This window comes from Panthera onca, chromosome D2 (genome assembly GCF_046562875.1).
Source record: "Panthera onca isolate mPanOnc1 chromosome D2, mPanOnc1 haplotype 2, whole genome shotgun sequence".
NCBI lineage: Eukaryota > Metazoa > Chordata > Mammalia > Carnivora > Felidae > Panthera > Panthera onca.
The window spans coordinates 55,660,841-55,677,776 of record NC_138349.1 but is presented as its reverse complement, the minus strand read 5'-3'; the positions used below and the strand labels follow the sequence as shown (position 1 = coordinate 55,677,776).

The following is a 16,936-nucleotide window of genomic DNA, read 5'->3' as shown; positions in this document are numbered from 1 at the left end:
GATCCAGATTTAAGTGCCGACGACCCTGCTCTGTGACCTTGGGCAAGTTACGTAGCTTCTCTGTGCCTCAGTTTCCTGGGTACCGGGGATCGTGCTGCCTCAAAGGTTGTTGGGAGTATTCAGTTGGATGATGTATTCCAAGCGCCCTGGGCAGTGTCTGGGAACGGGCTGGCCTGTACACAGCAGGGGACCCGCTATGACTCAAGGCCATTGTAAAGGGAAAGGTGGACCTGTGTGGCCAGCGAAGCCCCCGAGTCCCAGCTGGAGTGCAGCTCTCCCTCCGAAGCAGCCTAGCAGAGCTGAAGGTAACCCCACTGGCCCGGGGCTGAGGGGTCGAGGGTGGCTGACCTCCTCCCCACCGGGCTGGCTCCCCGGCTTTCAGGAGCCTTCAGTGTTCATCAAAGAGACACATGAACCGCATGAGGCTCTTTTCTCCTTCCCTTTCTCAGGGAAAGAGCAGAGGCGTCTCCAGGGAAACCAGGTTTGAGAATTAGTCTGGAGTCGGGGAGATCTCCAGACCTTGGGCTCATGGGGTCAGGGCCCTCGGCTGCACGCGGGTGGCCTTGCGGTTTCCAGGAGAGCGTCCTGGCTCTTGTCCTCACCACCTGCGTGTTTTTGACGGCTCCTTGGAGGTCTCTGGGGAGCCCTGTTCCCTTTCATGCCCTTCCTCCCCAAGAGGAGGCTCCTGGGGCCGGGCCCGGCAGGGAGCACAGCCCTACCTCCAGGATCCTGGTGGGAACCCTCCCACAACTGTCCCCAGGTCCCCCGAGCCACCTACACACTTCAGTGGCCGCAGCTCACGCTGCGAAGTGAGCACACGTGTTCATGAGATTGTGTCCATTTTCCAGATAAGCCAAGGCCCCAGAGGGTGAGACAGCCGGCCTAGCTGCACGGTGAGCGGGAGGCCAGCCCGGGACTATTCTGGTTTTTCCTTCCACGGAGCCACACTTCTCCCTTTTCTCCTTTCCCCTCTCAGACTCCCTTACCCCCTGGGAGAAATCCACCAAAGAGTGGCACATTGAGGGCTGTGGCGGAACAGGCTCAGAGCCATGAGACATCTGCCCTGAAGTGACACGGTGGCAAAGCTGGGGTTGACCGGGTCCTACTGTTCTTCATACTGTGTTTCAGGCCCTTTCCTCCCCTCTGCCCTCACTGGGGCCCAGCTGCCCTTCTCTGGAGAAGAGCTCCGTCACTCAGTGCACCGGCCAGACACCTGCCCTCTCACCCTTCCTCTGGCTCTGGCTCAGAGGTCAAGGTGAGCAGGCCGAGCCCTGAGCCAAGGAGGCCCAGGGATTACATCAGCAGGTACAAACAAGCAGGCAGGAGCAGGGCTGGGAGTCCCGCGGGGCCGGGGGTGGAGCTCCACCCGCCCCACGCGAGTCTGTTTCATTCCCTTCTTCCAGCTTGCATCAGCCTTTTGCAGCTCCTGTCATCACCGCGTGGGCCGGGGCAGCGGCCGGGAGGCTGGGGCAGGGTGGGCAGCGAGTGGGGCGGCTGGCGGGCACCTCGAGCCCAGAGGAACAACCTAGATCTACTGGTCAAGATGTCAGCCAGTGATCCCGGCAGGCCCCGGCAAGGCACGCCCACCATTTCTTACTGCAAAACTCAACGATAAAGAATTAGCCGGAGCACTGGGCCGCCCACCTGGCAAAATAGTTTCACACTTGGGACCTTGATAGTGCCAACAACCCTGGGCGGGGGGGTGGGTGGGGTGAAGCAAGTAAAATGGCCCATTTCCCAGAAGGCAAGATTGAGGCCCAGAGGGAAGCGGCTTACCCAGGGTTGCTTCAGAAGCCAATGACAGCGCCATGTGTTTTGGCTTGAGAAAAATATGAGGGATTATGGGGGCCTGGAGAATGAGAAATCCCTATGGCAGTCGAGGTGGGAGTAGTCAAAGCATGCTTCCTGGAGGAGGTGGGCTGGCTCCCTGACTGAGAAGGAGGGAGCTTCAGACACAACTATAGCTCTGTTTCTGCACTGATGGTGGGTCAGCAGGCAGAAGGGCTGTCACAGGACTGTGAGGCTAGGCTAGAGGCGGACGGAGCGGGAGCCTGAGTCAAGATTTGGGATCCTTAACCTTGAACTTTTGCTGTGAGCTTCTCCTGGGTGGGACTGAAGCTTGGCCATTGCTCTCCAAGGCCCTCCCATAGGCGTGATCAAGGGGAGGCGAGGATATTTGATGAATGAATGAAAGAGTAGGGGTGAGTCCCTGCCCACCACCCTGTCCCCCTCGAGGTACACCCGAGCGGCCATCTGGGTCTTCCCCTTGGCTTGAGACACCTGTCTCCCCGCGTCTTAACTGCTGACAACTCAGCTGTTCACCGGGCCCAGGGCCAGGGTCTTCTCCACCAGTGGAACCAGAGGGAGGCAAGGGCAAGAGCACTGGGCCGAGTGCCAGGATGCCCACGTTCCTGTCCAGCTTTGCTTCCAACCTGCTGTGTGGCCTGAACCCAGTTGCTCCCACCTCTGGGAGGCCGAGTCCGCAAGGTCCGCCTTCCTTGGGGTCACGGAACCTCAGCCCAGTCCTGGCCGCGTGGAAGAGGCAGAGCAGGAGCGTAGGAGTGTGGACGAAGGCCCGCGATGGATGGCCACCTTCTTCCCCTGCTCTCAGGGCCCGAGTGCAAACCCAGGTGGATTCCAGGCTCGGAAACGTACGAGGAGAAGCCCCCGCACTGCTCCGCTCACCCTCGGCCGCGGGTGCCGTCAGGTTTCTCTTCCTCTGTTCCTCTCCCCGTGACTCGGCCTCCACCTCTATTCATCTCTCCTCCTTCGTCCCATGCCCCATTTCACAGATGGGCAAAGGCCAGAGTCTGCACCCCCTTTCTCTCTGTCCCTGCCGTGGTTCTCTTTGTGTGAACGTGATGCCAAGATACCAGGGTCGCTGTAGCCACTGACTGGCTGTTTGCCCTTGGACAAGTCACTGCTCCTCTCTGGACGTGAAGGCCTTAGACTCAGATCTAAGGGCCCGCAGCCCAGGGTCTGAGCTCCCTCCCCGGTGCCTGCCAAGTGGCCCACAGCCAGCACCGGGGCAGGGTCTGGCCGGGCGTGGTGGCCGACGGCAGCCGGCAAGGATCGTAGCAGATTTTCCTCTTTGCAAAGTGTTGGCAGTTGTCTCCCCCCTGCGAGGAGGGCTTGTGCAGCCCTAGAGCATGATGTGATGCCGAGAAGGCAGGGGAAATTTGTGCCTCGGAGCGCCCTAAGAACAGGCCTGACTCCAGACTTCCCGGGAGGACATGCAGGCACCTTGCCTGCAAGGGGAGTCTGTCAGGCAGCCCCCGAGCCAGAGGCTGCACGCACGGGCTTTTTGACTTTTCCAGAACACAGGGACAGGATGCTGGCATCCTTCTGCCCAGCGCCCAAACGTGCAAAGCCAACCTCGTGTCACCGCCCAGTGGCTCCCACACCAGCTCTGCGTCCGCATCCTGCGGCTTCTCCGGCGGCCCGGAAAGCTGTGCCAGGGGCAGCCGGGCCAGCTGGCCTGCGCCCGTGACGTGATGTGTGGGACTGTGCCGAGCGCCAGAGAGATGCCTTGTGCATTTCGCTGTAGGTTCAAAGCGGCTTAAAAGTCTTCGGTTAACAGCCTTGCAAGGGAAACAGAATATGCCGCTGTATATGGTGACACCTCATTAAGCAACAAAATATGTGTTGTGTCTAGAAAAGTCCAAGAGGACCGATGTCCCGTGTTCATTCTGGGACACGGGGGGTGGGAACGGGTTGGTTTTATTTTCATTCTTGTTTCTTCCCAAATTGTAATCAGAAAAGGCCAAGGGAAAAAAAGCATTTTCATTAGAAGGACAAGGCGGATTTTTTTTTTAATGTTAATTTATTTATTTTGAGAGAGAGAGAGTGCACAAGAGCGGGGGGAGGGGCGGGGGGGCAGAGAGAGAGAGAGAGAGAGAGAGCGAGAATCCCAGGCTGACAACCTGGAGTCAGATGAGGGGGCTCAGCCTCACCAACCGTAAGATCATGACCTGAGCTGAAATCAAGAGTTGGACGCTTAGCCGACTGAGCCACCCAGGTGCCCCTAAGGAGGTTTTTAAAAATACAGTCCCTCCTCCTCCCCTGGGAGTCTAGAGTCCAGTTTTTCTACTGGCTCTGCTGCTCAGGTGCTGTGTGATTTTCAGGCCAGGCCACACCCTCTCTGATCTCCATTCTAGAGGACAGGAATTAGATGGTACCTGAGGTTAGTGGCATCCTTCAGCATAGGGTTTCCAAAGGGGCTGGCCACCCCCCATGGCTCAGGTCAGCCCAACCAGTGGGCATCCCCTCTGGCCACTCCCTCCCACCTCCACCTGCCACCCCAGGTGTTAGAGAAAGTCCTGCGTCCCCAGGAGGCCCAGCTAAACAAGCAAACAGGATTTCCAGGTTCTCCAGGAGCTTGCCTTCCAGAGAGCAGACCTGTCCAGACACAGACAGCAAACAATCAAATACAGGAAGAAGGTATTTCAGAGAGAGATGAACTCTGTCCAGAAAAACAGACAAACAAACAAAACAACCGTAAACCCCAGGACAGTGCAGACCTAGCACCGGGGAGAGCAGAGGATGACCAGAGTACATTGGCCGGTCAGGGAAGGCCTCACCTGGGAAGGAGCAGGTGGCACTGAGGTCTCCGTGACATAGAGTCACCACAGGGGCACAGGGAGATTGGCCGGCGGGGCGCGTGCATTCCAGAAGGAGACAACTGCAAAGGCCCTGCGGTGGGAATAAAGGAGGCACGTTCAAGGGGCAGGAAACACGCATGGGTGGCTTAGGGCACAGCGGTGACGGGTGAGCATCTGAAGTCAGATTGTTCAGTGAGGGGTAGGACTTCATTCCAGGTGCAGATGGAAGCCATGGGAGGGGAGGGGGTAGGCAGGGGAGGAATTTATTTCTGTCTCATAAGATGGTACCGGCTGCTGTGAGGGGAGTGGAGGGAAGAAGGGAGCACAGTGAGGAGGTCTGAGCAGGAGCACATGGGCTTGGAGACTGAAGGGGGTGGTGGGGGCAGCCGTGTGGTTGAGGCACATCTAGAAGGTTTATCTAGCAGCCTCCAGGTCCATCAGCAATGTGGGCGGGATGCCAGGGAGAGAAAGGGAAGCCTCCCGAAATAGGACTCCAGCAGCTGGGTGTTTGGTAGAGGCTGAAAGTGCAGCTCAGAGCCCCCGCCCCATCCTAACTCTGAACGGAGGAGAAATGACCAAACACAGGGGTCCCCACAGGCCTGAGCCACTGCTGTTGTCTTAGAGCATGGACGTAAACGGCCCAGAGAAAGGAGTCACTGTCCCAGCCCAGTTGGGGCTCCCTGGGCATCCAGGGGAGAGAGGTTGTGGACTGGGACCGTGCATGGGGTCTGCGTGTGTCTGTTGGTATGAATATGCATGTCTGACTGTGATGTCTTGGGGGCTGCACCAGGCGAGAATGGATCCCTGTTTGGCCCGGGCACCCAGAACAAGTCTAGGACTTGTCAGACCCATGGAGGTAGGGAGGCCAGGTGCTGGGGTCAGGAAGCCAAGACCCTGTTCCCTTCCAGCCAAGCTAGTAAACTCTGGAGAGACTCCGTTTGCTCATCTGCAAAATGGGCAGGAAAATAGCTGCCCCCCTGCTAATCCCTCGGGGGCATGGTGGGCCAAAGGAGGCCTGTGGTTTAACAAGAAGAGCTTTGGGTTTCTTGGCAGCTATGAGTCTGAGCATGTCTTTTTTATTCATTTCCTTGAGCTTCAGGGTCCTCACCTGTGAAATGGACCGCCTACGTCCCAGGATTGTCGTGCTGCTCATGTGTGTTATCCCATCGTGTGCTGGCAACTGGTCATGATCTGGAATGTGATGGATGAGAGGGCTTTGAGCCCATTGTCAGAGAGAAGAGGGGGAAGCAGAATGCCCCCTCCTGAGGGCCCAAGCCTCCAGGTGTAGTGACACGCTGGGACCTGGGGCTCGGAAGGGGAGCCTAAAATTAGCCCTAGAGACGCCCAGGCCGAGGGAGTCCAGTGACCGATGGAAAGGTGGGGAGGGAGGGCCTGGACCCTTGAGTGTGGAATACAGCCTCCCCAGGTACCCCTGGGAGCCTGAGCCCAGTAACTGTAGTGTCCCTCCCAACTTTGTAAGCAGCGGGACCCCCAATAAAATGGGCCTGGGCTCCATTCCAGGATTCTGAGCCCACCCTGGGGCCTCGTCTCCAGCCTCCCGTCAGTTCCTTCGCTTGCCCCTGAGCCCTTCCGGGGGAGACACTGAGGATCAGCCAGACACCCCCCTTCAGGATGCAGGCTCCTGCCACAGCTGGCCGTCTCCGTGAGGCCGCTTCCTGTGGCCAGCACAGGAAGTGATGTCATGGGCACAGGCAGGTCTACAGAGGGTATGGGAAAAGGGCTGCGCAAGGGGCCTCCTTTGTTAGAAGTAGCTCCGCGTCCCCCAAGCCCGCCAGCCCCCATTTGTCATCAGTAACGGCCATTGTAACCACCTCTGAGGGGGGCCCCAGCCTGAACCCCACAGCCGCCAGAAGCCAGGGCCAGATGGAAGAAGGGCTTTGTGTCCAGGGAGGGGTCCTTCCATGGGGGGTTTATGTGTTTTTAAAACATAATAATAAGTGGCCTCCGTCCCCCCCACCCTCCCCACTCCCCACTGAGCACATCAGCCTCACGGTGAATGGAAGAGATTTTCCATGCAGTGGGAGGTCAAGTCTGGCGGGAATTAGCCCGTGTCCAGGGGCTAGAGAAAGACTGATTGCTGATGATAAATGTGCCCAGCGTGGGGTGTTTCTCGCTCCCTCACCTCCCGCCTGCTCCCCTTCTCTCCTCCCAGTCCTGCCCCACCGGTGTGGGCACCGCCTCCCGCCAGCCAGCCCTGGAGACACACGGTCAGCTAGAGATGCCCGCCTCTTGGTGCTGAGCCTAGGGGGCTCAGGGCTGGCCTTGTCACCCACCTGGGGACAAAAAGAGTGGGTGGGGATGTCAAGGCCCCGCATACCACCTCAGCCTCATGCTGAGGTCTCTGCCCTGGGCCAGACCAGAGCGGACCCGGCTGAGATGGATGGTAGTGAGTTTCCATCCCAGGCAGGGGGCATACGGAGACCGCGCGTCTCCCCGCAGCCCTGCGCTGGCTGTGCTGTCTGCCCTCCTCAGTCCCGAATCAGAAGCCGCGCTCTGGCCCGGCTTGGCTACTGATTTGCTGTGTGATGTTGATCAGTCGCTTTCCTTCTCTGAGCCGATAGAATGCGAGACTCCAGGCCCCTCTGATTGTGACTTCCTGTGCTTCTGCCTGTTCTCCCCTTTCTTACAGGTGGGGAAACTGAGGCCCCAAGGGGTGAAACAACCTCCCCAAGGTCTCAGTGGCAGAGTGGGGGTTTGAACCCATTCCTCTTGGGGTCCCCGGAAGGGAAGCAGAAGCCCCTCTGTGAGGGTCTCTCATTCAGGAATATCTGAGCACACAGTTCTAGCCTCTCGCTCCTCTCAGCGGCAGCTCTGGAAGATACGGTTTCTTCCCTTTTGTCCTGAAGCCACGTCCTTCTCCTCCAAGGCCCTGGCTCCTGCTTATTCCAGTGGCTTAGGTGCTGGTACCTCTTAAGCCTGTGGCCTTGACTTCTTCCCTGTCAGGTGGGAGCCTATGTCTCCACACTGAGTCCTGCCCGGGTTCAGCACCTGGCTGGGTCCTCCTGTCAGGCTCACAGGTCTGTTCGGCCAGCTCCACTCCCCTCCTAGGGCCTGGTTACCCCGTCCTGAACATTTCGGGGGGCGGGGGGGGGGGACACCGACGCTGCCAGACCCCACCCTGGTTACCTCTCCTCCCGAATTTTAAGTGGGTTGTGAGCAAAACAGAACTCGCCCGTGAGGAAGCCAGCTTGGTGGTGAGGGGGTGTCAAGCCGTGTCTCGTGAATATTTGAAAGCAAGGCGACAAGGCCAGGGCAGGCAGCTGCACGCCCCAGAGGCTGGAAGCTGTCATGCGGGAGAGGAAGCACGCTGTTTTGCGTGACCTCAGAGGTTAAACTTGTAGCAATGGTTGGAACCTCAGACAGCAGATTTCAGCCGAAAGTAAGGAGGACTTTTCCATTAGGTCTGTTCAAAGGAGAACCTGGCTGAGAAAAGCAGTGGTGAGTTCCCCGTCCCTGGAGGTATGTGAGTCAAGGTTGGATAGAGTGGATGGGGGATGTTGTTCAAGATGGCCCTTGAAGTAACCTCTATTCCTGTGAGGCTGCATCCAAGTGAGACAGGCTGACAGGAGCCCTCATGCAGGCAGCTATGGGGAAATTGGAAGTGAGGGTTTGAATGGCACCCACAAGAGATCCCCCCTGGAGGTGTGGCGGTCCTGGATCTGAGACCTGGGGCGGGAGAACCTGGGCACGGCCGGGAGAGTCCAGCAGCAAATAGTTCCTCCTCCTCCCTCCCTCCTGCCCCCAGGCTCCCCTCACCTTATGCTTTAGGACCACAGTCTGTGCCGGGCCTTTGAGCTAGGAATAACAGTGGCCAAAAAGGTGACCCCGCTTCAGGGAAATTGGCTTCATGAAGAAAAAATCTACCCAGTAGGACACCGTCACGTGCTGACAGATTCCATCTCAAAGTGATCGAACCAGAGTAGGCCTTGAGGGGTTGGTTCGACCAGCTTCCCGGCCAAATGGGGGCCAAGAGCAATGCCAGTCCCCAGCTGGGGTGCAAGCCCAGAGCCCCTGGCCCTAGGGGTTGCTCTTCTGCAGCGTGTGTGGTTACATCTGTGCATCTTCCATACCTTCATCTTGGGACGGCTGGGCCACTCGCGTATGTGGCTGCGAAGGCAGGTTGCATTTTAAATGAGTTCTATTAGAAAAACGCACTTCACGTGGGACATCTTCCCACCAGCAGGAAATCCAGATCCAGATCCGGATCTGGCCTGGCAGGTGCAAGCTCTCTTCCGCGGGGGACTCTCCTGAGGTGTCTGTCTCTTCTGTAAAGACGGAGCTGAGGGGAGGACCGTAGTGGAAACCAGGGAGGCAGGTGACGGAGAGACCTGGCGCTTCCTCCCACTGACGAGGCGACCTCGGGCAAGTCCCGTGATGCCCCGTGGCTTCGTCTGGAAAATGGGAAGATAATCCTCACCTTGGGGTTTGTGGGGAGTAAATGGGGTGAAGGGTGGCAAGTACCTGGCACGTAGTTCCACACTTTCGTCATAGAAATAAATGCCAGTTATGGTTCAGAAGTCGGATTCCGGTATCCGGCTGCCCGGATTTGCTCCCTAGCTCTCTGCCACTGACTAGCTGTGTCGCTCTGTGCCATTTACTTCACCTCGCTTGGTCTCCGTTTCTCATCTGTAGCGTGGGCATAATGATAATAGGGCATAGGGGATGTGGTTCCCAAACTGTGCGCCGAAGCACCCCAGGGTGCCGCGACACATTCCCAGGGGGCGCAGTGGGGTATTATTAACCTTCGAGGAAACACAGACCCACTAAACAGCTGCAAGACAGAGCAGCAACTGTTGATTCAAGGTAGCTTATGATTTCGACATCGCATCGCGCTCTTTCCCTTTACGTGGCCTCACGTCTTTGCAAAGGTGGGATTTGGGCATTTGGAAGTACTCTGAGACAGTCCAGGAGGGTGGAGGCTCCAGTCTGATTCCAAGATTTGAGAACTTGTGCAGTGCCCGAGTGGTGCACACACGCCCGTTGGTAAGTCATTGGGGCGGTTTAGGAATGGAGGACAAATGTTATTTGTTTCTTTCGGTTTAGGTGTATAATTTTTTCAAACGGCTACCAACTTGTTAGGACACACACACACACACACACACGCAAGTTGTTCAGAGCTAACTGCTTAATAAACCATTAGGAATTCCTTTTGAATCTTGGGGTAAAAATTACCAAGACGCTAAAAACCAAAGAAGTTGAGGGGCCTCTGTCAGCCTTGTTGCAGGGACTCCGTGAGTTCGTATGAAGTGCCCTGTGACAGCATCGGGCAGGGTAAGCATCCGGGAACCCTGAGACGCCATTACTCTTCTCCCTCCAGGCTGGCCCCCACACGGCAGGCTCAGGTGGCCCTCAGCCGCGAGGACCCAAGCCAGGGCCAAGGTGGAGGAAAAGTGTCCACTGATGAGGGCGGGGGCCCAGCTCAGCTGTTCCCCAGGCCTGGCAGCACTCCCCCACCCCCACTTTTATTTAATCTGCTTTCACTGAGCACCTACTACGTGCCTGGCAAGCATGTAGGCTGCCGGTGGTCCACCTGGGGAGGAACTCTCAGGTCAGACCTGGTTCTTGTCTCCTGGCGGCATCTGAATCCAGGATGCCTGGGGGGCAGGGGCATCGCAAAGGGGAAGCAGCTACATCTAGAGCCACCCTGCACTGCCATGCCAGAGACGCATCGATGAGGATGCCCTGCCAAGGCCAGAGATGAAGCTTCGCGCAGGGGTGGAGAAGAGGGCTGGGTCAGGAGGGCGGGGCCGGGGGCCGCCAGACTCGGGGCCTGCTGCACTAATGGATGTCTAATGTTTACTTTGCTCAGCCGCGTCTGCGCCTGCTTTATAAATGAGCCGCATTAGGGTGATAAAACAAAGTCGTAAATACAGCCCGCAGTGCCGCAGAGAGCCACGGCAGCCATCACCTGGGGGCTGGGGGCCGCGTGGCTGGAAGGCAGAGCTGGCATGCACCTGCACCACGGGCTCCCACGCACCTTCTCTGATGGCCGCCACCCCCCAGAGGGAGGCCCGGTACCCCATGTCACGGATGGGGTGCCTGAGGTCAGTAAGGGCGACTTCAGACCCAGGGGTGTCTCAGTCTCAAGCCTGCACCTGCCTCTCACCCCTCGGGCCTCAGACAGAAGCAGGGGGCCGGCAGTGGGAGGTGGGCATGGGGCTCTGCCGCCCACACTACCTCTTGGCTGCACCCTGCGCTCTGGCCACTGGGAGGCCAGTGTCCAGCTCCCTGGGCATTGTTTCATCTTGCCATCAACCGCTCAAGCTCCCAGAACCTAGGGGCTGCCTGTTTACCTACCAAGAAGGTGCCTCCCTGCCTGGCAGAGGGAAGTTTGTTTTATGACCCGGAATGCTTCGGTGCTCTTCCCAGGGCAGCTGCTCACTAAGCGGGGACCTCGCGTCCGTCATCACCCCGTTTGGATGGTCTTCAGTTTCTTCAGCTTTGAAACAAGGGCAGTTCTGGCCTTGCTGACCCTTTAATGAGAGAGCTCTTGGAATTGTAGGGTCTTGGCCTGTGTCAGGATCTGTTAAGATCCTCAGATGTGGGGACACCGGCCATGTCCCAGAGCTACTCCAGTGACGGCGGTGTGGAGCCCTGGGCGGCTCCCCAAACGCCAGGGTCTGTTTATTGGGTCTGCTTCTTGCTGGCTCTGTGCCCTCAAGCAAGTTGCTTAACTTCTCTGAGCCTCAGCTTCCCCATCTACAAACTGAAGACTAATATTAAATACCTTACAGAATTGTTAACTAAAAATACAGCACCTAGTGGGAGGTGAGCATTCATTGCCATTTTCACGCTGCGACTTGTACCTACTGTGTGCCAGGCCGCTCCTGGGCACTCATGCTTGTCGTGTGGCCCCCAAAACAGTCCAGAGGAGGGTGTTTACCTCCTGCCATCTTCAGAGATGAGGTAATGACGTCGGAGTTCTGTCCTAGGGGCACGCAGAACATGCTGGATGGAGCGGGATTCACACCTTCTTGCCAGCTTCACCTTTGTTCCCATAGATCACACACACACACACACACACACACACACACACACACAGCTGCCCCACTCCCTGGGACCCAGAGCCAGCAGCCAGTGACAACCTGGTCCACTGAGGGATGGCCTAGCTTGGGCATTTTAGCCCCCTTGGCCCATTGGGGGTTGCCTTGGCACTGAGCATGTCCCATCGTGGCCTCCTGGGTTGAAAGACAAGTGCCTGATCCCAGGGACCACTTGCGCCTCTTGGGAACACCCCCCCGCCCCCGCCAAATCAAGCTAGGACAGTGACAGGGCCACACGGTTGGCTCTAAGGGGCTGGGCAGATGCATACCCCTGCAGCTTAATTCATGGTTTCCTCTGGAGCTTAGCAGAGGAGGACAGCCCCCCACCGCTTGTCCCAGCCACCTGATTATTTGGCACTTGGTGTTGGAAAGTCATTTTTCCTAAGTGGATTGCAAACCAATAGCCTGGCCTGGCCTGGTTTCCCTCCCTCCCACTACTGGTGGTGGCCAGCCCCTCTCCCTTCCTGTTTGTCTCACCTCCTGAGGCGCTGTTCTTTCCAGGGATGCAGGCGGGCCAGGGTTTCCATCTGGCCCCTTTTGGGGGAGGACATTGCTGCGGGCACAGCCTATCTGCATTCCCAGGCTCTGAAGTTTCCTTGTCTGTTGTTAGGGTGGAGGGTGTGGATTTTGCTGTGGCAGAGACAACAGTCCAGAGGAGGGGAGGCTCTGGGTGAAGGCTGCTGGGAAGAGGGGCTCCATTTCTATGTGGCTGTCTGCCTTGGGCTTCCTGGAGGAGGGGGCGGGCCAAGCACCAAGGAGCCCAGGCCCGGCGCGACCGCCCCACGTCACCCCTCGTCACGCCTCTGTGGACCCCGACTTGTCTCCCCACTTCCATCAGCCTGGCTGGCTGCAAAGGGCAGCTGTGCCTTCAGGGCAGAGCTGGCCTGGTTTGTGCTCCAGGCACAGTCACCCACTCCCACCCTTCACCTGCTGCGACGTCGCCGCGGGACACTGGAGGGAGGCTCCGGAGGTCCAGTGCAGGGGACGTTGGAGAGGGCTAGGGGGGTGGTATCCTCGCCCGGACGGATCGCTTCAGCATCCCGGGCCACCCTGACTGCTCCTCCTGGAAACAAGTCAAATCACACAGTATCATAGAGCTAGGACTGGTGTGTCCAAAGCACAGGCTCTTAAAAGCTGGGTGGGATGGGGAAACTGAGGCCCCCCGGGAGGTCACGGAGGGCATCCCAGCTGGTCTCCAGCTGCCCACCCCTCCTCCGAGCCTGCAGCCTCACGAAGCCCGCCTTCCCTCCACAGGCACTGATTCCGGCAGCGAGGTGCTCCCCGACTCCTTCCCCTCGGCGCCGGCTGAGCCCCTGCCCCACTTCCTGCAGGAGCCACAGGATGCCTACATCGTGAAGAACAAGCCCGTGGAGCTGCGCTGCCGCGCCTTCCCCGCCACGCAGATCTACTTCAAGTGTAACGGCGATTGGGTCAGCCAGAATGACCACGTCACGCAGGAGGGGCTGGATGAGGCCACGGGTGAGCCTGCCCCCCCTCGTCCGGTCACCCCCAGCACACCTGGGCCCAGGGGTTCCACCCTGGGCTCCCTGTGAAACTTCACATGGCCGTGGCTTCCCCCCTGCCGCCCCCATCCGCCGCCTCAGTTTCCCCTCTGGGATTCACCCTTGATCAGTATTTCCCCAAGGGTTGTCCCAGTCTGACTTTGGGTTACCAAATGAAAGTGCACCGAATCCTTGCTGAGTGCTCACTCTTTATCTGGTTTCTCTCTGTCTCTGGCTTACATCACGGAGCAGTCTGGGGGCGAGGGTGGGGGTGGGGGGCTAGAGCTCTTACACACACGCACGCACACCCCAGCACCTGCTGTGCTCCCCGTTTAACAAAGAGCACCCCCCCAGCCCCCCACCGGCACGCAGCTAGAATCCTAGACCATCGTGAGTGCGGGAGGGCCTCAGTGTCTGTGGGAAGTGATTGTTTCTTTTCATAAGAATGTTGCATTTCCTTCAAAGACATCAGTTGTTTTTAGTTTAAACAAGAGGTTGGTAATATCATGTAAATAACCACGGAGGGTGCGCTATAGGATGTAGCCCAGATCCCCAGGGTGAGGTGAACTTGGGGTCTCCGGGGCACCCCCGGTGGGGCCCCCGAGGCCAGGTGGTTGCTTATCCGTCCCCAGGCCCCCGTTTACAGTACAGGACCCTCTGGGGTGGAGAGCCTATCCGGGGTTCGGGCCAGGGAGGGGGCCGTCCGCTGCTGGTTACCTGCAGGTGGCCAGTGTCGGGCAGGCCCAGCCAAGCCCGGGCTCTGGGGGTCCTTCGCCCCACAGCCTGCCTCAGCTTTGGTTTTGAGGCTTTCACCCCTTCCCTCGTCCTTCTCCTTTCTTAGCCGTCTCTCCTCTCCTTCTGTCTCTCCTGCCTCTCCCCCTTCTCACCCCTGTCTCTCTGTGTCCATCTTTTTTCCCTTATGTCTATCTGTCTGCCACCACCACCCCCCCGCCACCACATACTCTCTCTCCTTTCTGCCTCCTTCCGACTTCTTTTTTCCTGGAACAAGCTCGCAAATTTCAGAACCACCCAGGCTTAAAACCATACCCCAGAATGTACTTAATGCCACCCCAAACCGTATATGTTAAAACGGTTAAGTTTTGGGTTATGTATATTTTACCAAAATTCTGAAAGCATTTTAAAAAATAGATTTAGAGTGTCAGGCTCACCCAAAATCTAAAAATAAAAAAAAGGAATGTTGAAAAGAGAAAAAAAAGGAACATACCCCAGCTGCCCCTGTTCCCTGTACTGTGTGGCTCTGGGAAAGTCACCCACCCTCTCCGAGCCCCAGGTCCTCTCGTTGTAAACTGGGATGTTAACAGAAGGTCCCGGTGGGTGTGGAACAAGGTGGCGTAAAGTGCCAGGCGCTCAGTAAACCCCCATTTCCTCCGTCCTCTTTCTGGCTTTTTCTTGGCCTCTTTCCTCTTGAAGCCTGTCCTTCTTTCTCTGTCCCCCTGAGCCCCTCCGGCCTGTATCAGAGGTCACTTGTGGGGGTCCAGGCAGAGCAGAGGGATGGTGTACCCCCCTGGGGCCTCTCAGAAACCTTGCAATTAGTAGTAATAGTAACAGCATGGCATCTACTCCCCTGGTACCGGGCTCACGAGCCATGCCAGCCCGAGAAATTGGGGCACTCTTGTCCCCATTAGCTGCAAAGAATAGACTGTGGTCCTGTGGGCACTCCCTTGGCAGCAGTATGGCTGGTTTCATCCTCCTGCTCCCCACCCTGGCCCTCTCTGTGGCTCTGGAAAGACAGGGGATGATAGCCGTGGGCCAGAAGAGGCAGGACGAGCCCACCCTACCAGCTCGTGCCAGGTCGGGACAAGAGCCCAGTCCTGGGTGTCCTGGCCCAGGTCCCACCTGCCCCTTAACCACCATGCTGGAGGAGGTGGGCATGGGGGCGGGGGCACCTGGTGCTAGGGACCAAGTCAGAGAGACTGTAGGTCCCTGTCCTCCTTCTGGGTGATGATTTCTCTGTCCAGCGGTTGGGTGCTTCTGGATGGATGACGCCCTTGAGAGGGACCCCCCTGTCAGTTTCATAGCCTAGTGAATAAGGGGCGGGGGCCCCCTCTGTGCCGCCCTGGGCTGTGCAGCATTGGTCAAAGGCCAGGACTCCAGGCAGCCCCTGTGAGCAGCCAGCGTCATCCCTCTGAAGCAGCCTCTGCCCTCCTGGTGCTCCCGAGGGGCAGAACCCCAGCCCCCTTGCATTTAGATCCCTGGCCGTCAGGAGGGGGTTTCCCTCACTGTCTGGGCTCCTCGGGCAAAGGGCATCCTACCCCATGGTGCGGGAGAGTTAAGGCAATGAATTCACTGGAAAGGTCCAAAGAGGTCATGCATCTGGAGACAGAGCTTTAACCAGGGCAAGATACCAGATAGCTGATCTCAGCTCTGCCGGTACCTCGAGGTGGGACTTTGGGCCTGCCACTGACCCTCTCTGAGCCTCAGTTTCTTCATATGTGGAAGGAAGGGGCTGGATGAGACCCAAATGACCTTCCAGAGTAGATTTGTGTTCGGCCTTGGCTGGGTGCTATGGCAGAGTGATTGCCATGATCACTCTAGAGTTTACCCCGAGTGTTTTACTATGATGAGGGAACAGAAGCTCAGAGAGGCTGAGTAATTTAGTGAAGGTCACACAGCTGGGGAGTGAGGGTGGGGCCAGGACTCAAACCTGCCCAGCCACCCAACCGTACACTTGACCATCATGCCATAGTACCACAGAGTGGACAGCTGACAATCCTGCCTTCGACAGGCTCATCAGAGCCCATGTGTGGGCATGAGAGGGTGAGCTGGGACACGTGGCAGGGAGGAACAGCTTTAGGAATTCTGAGACGGGGACAGTCAGGAAGGGCTTCCTGGAGGAGGGGGCCTCACAGTCCTCCCACAAGCTTTGGGGAAGAGCTTTGGGTGGACATCGTCATCCAGAGGGTTCACTCGTTCCCTGAGCACAAGGGGCTTTTATCAAGGGTTGGCAGGAGAGTGTGTGACCCCTCTCTGGGTAGGCTGGTGGATGCTGTTATGCAGGGAAGCCCCCAGGCCCTGGTTGGGAGCTGTTGAGAGGTCCTAGGAAGAGGGGCCTCCCCCCAGCTCCAGCTCCTAACCAGAGACAGGCCACCTGCTTTCTTCACGTATTTCTGGAGCACCTTTCCTGGGCCAGGTCCTGGGCCACAGCAGTGAGCAGGGCTTTATTCTCCCGCGGGAAATATTTAACAAACAAAGTATCAGTAGATAATACAGTTCCGGATAGCGGTCAGGGGCGTGGGGAAGTCAGGCTGGGCGGGTTTTGATAACTACACAGCCCAGTGTCCAGTATGGTGCTTTGAGAGTGGGTGGAGATGGGCCAGGGTCAGAGAGGCGTTCCCTCAGGAAGTGAGGCCCAGCCCAGAGCTGATGGCGACCGGGAGCCCAGAGCTGATGGCGACCGGGAGTCCACTGGGCACAGAGGCGACGGAAGAGGGTTCCAGGCAGGAGACTGGGTGTGCAAAGGCCCTGTGGCAGGGGAGACCATGAGGAACTGGAAGATGCCCGGTGAGGCTGTAGTGGATAGACTGTGCAGGGCCAGAAGGCCACGTGGGGGATCTGGGTCTTCACGTCGTGAGGACTGGAGGCACAGCCAGGGGACGCGTGGCATTGTGCACTGTGAGGAGCGCACGCCAGCTGCGGGGCAGGAAGCGGACTGGACGGGGCAGAGGGCTCGTGTTAGCCCTTGCAGTCTCCAGGGGAGTGGCAGTGGTGGCTGGGGCCAGGGTGGAGTCGGAAGAGATGAGAAAATAGA

The 16,936-nt window shown here is 58.0% G+C and overlaps 1 protein-coding gene across 2 annotated transcripts in view; it reads left to right on the top strand.

The window, feature by feature from the left end:
• UNC5B (unc-5 netrin receptor B) overlaps positions 1-16,936 on the top strand; it is a 79,416-nt gene that overhangs the window by 48,674 nt on the left and 13,806 nt on the right. For both annotated transcript variants that reach the window (XM_060642504.3, XM_060642503.3), the window contains exon 2: positions 12,920-13,144. In XM_060642504.3, the coding sequence (XP_060498487.2) occupies positions 12,920-13,144 (225 nt within the window). The remainder of the gene's footprint in view (positions 1-12,919; positions 13,145-16,936) is intronic.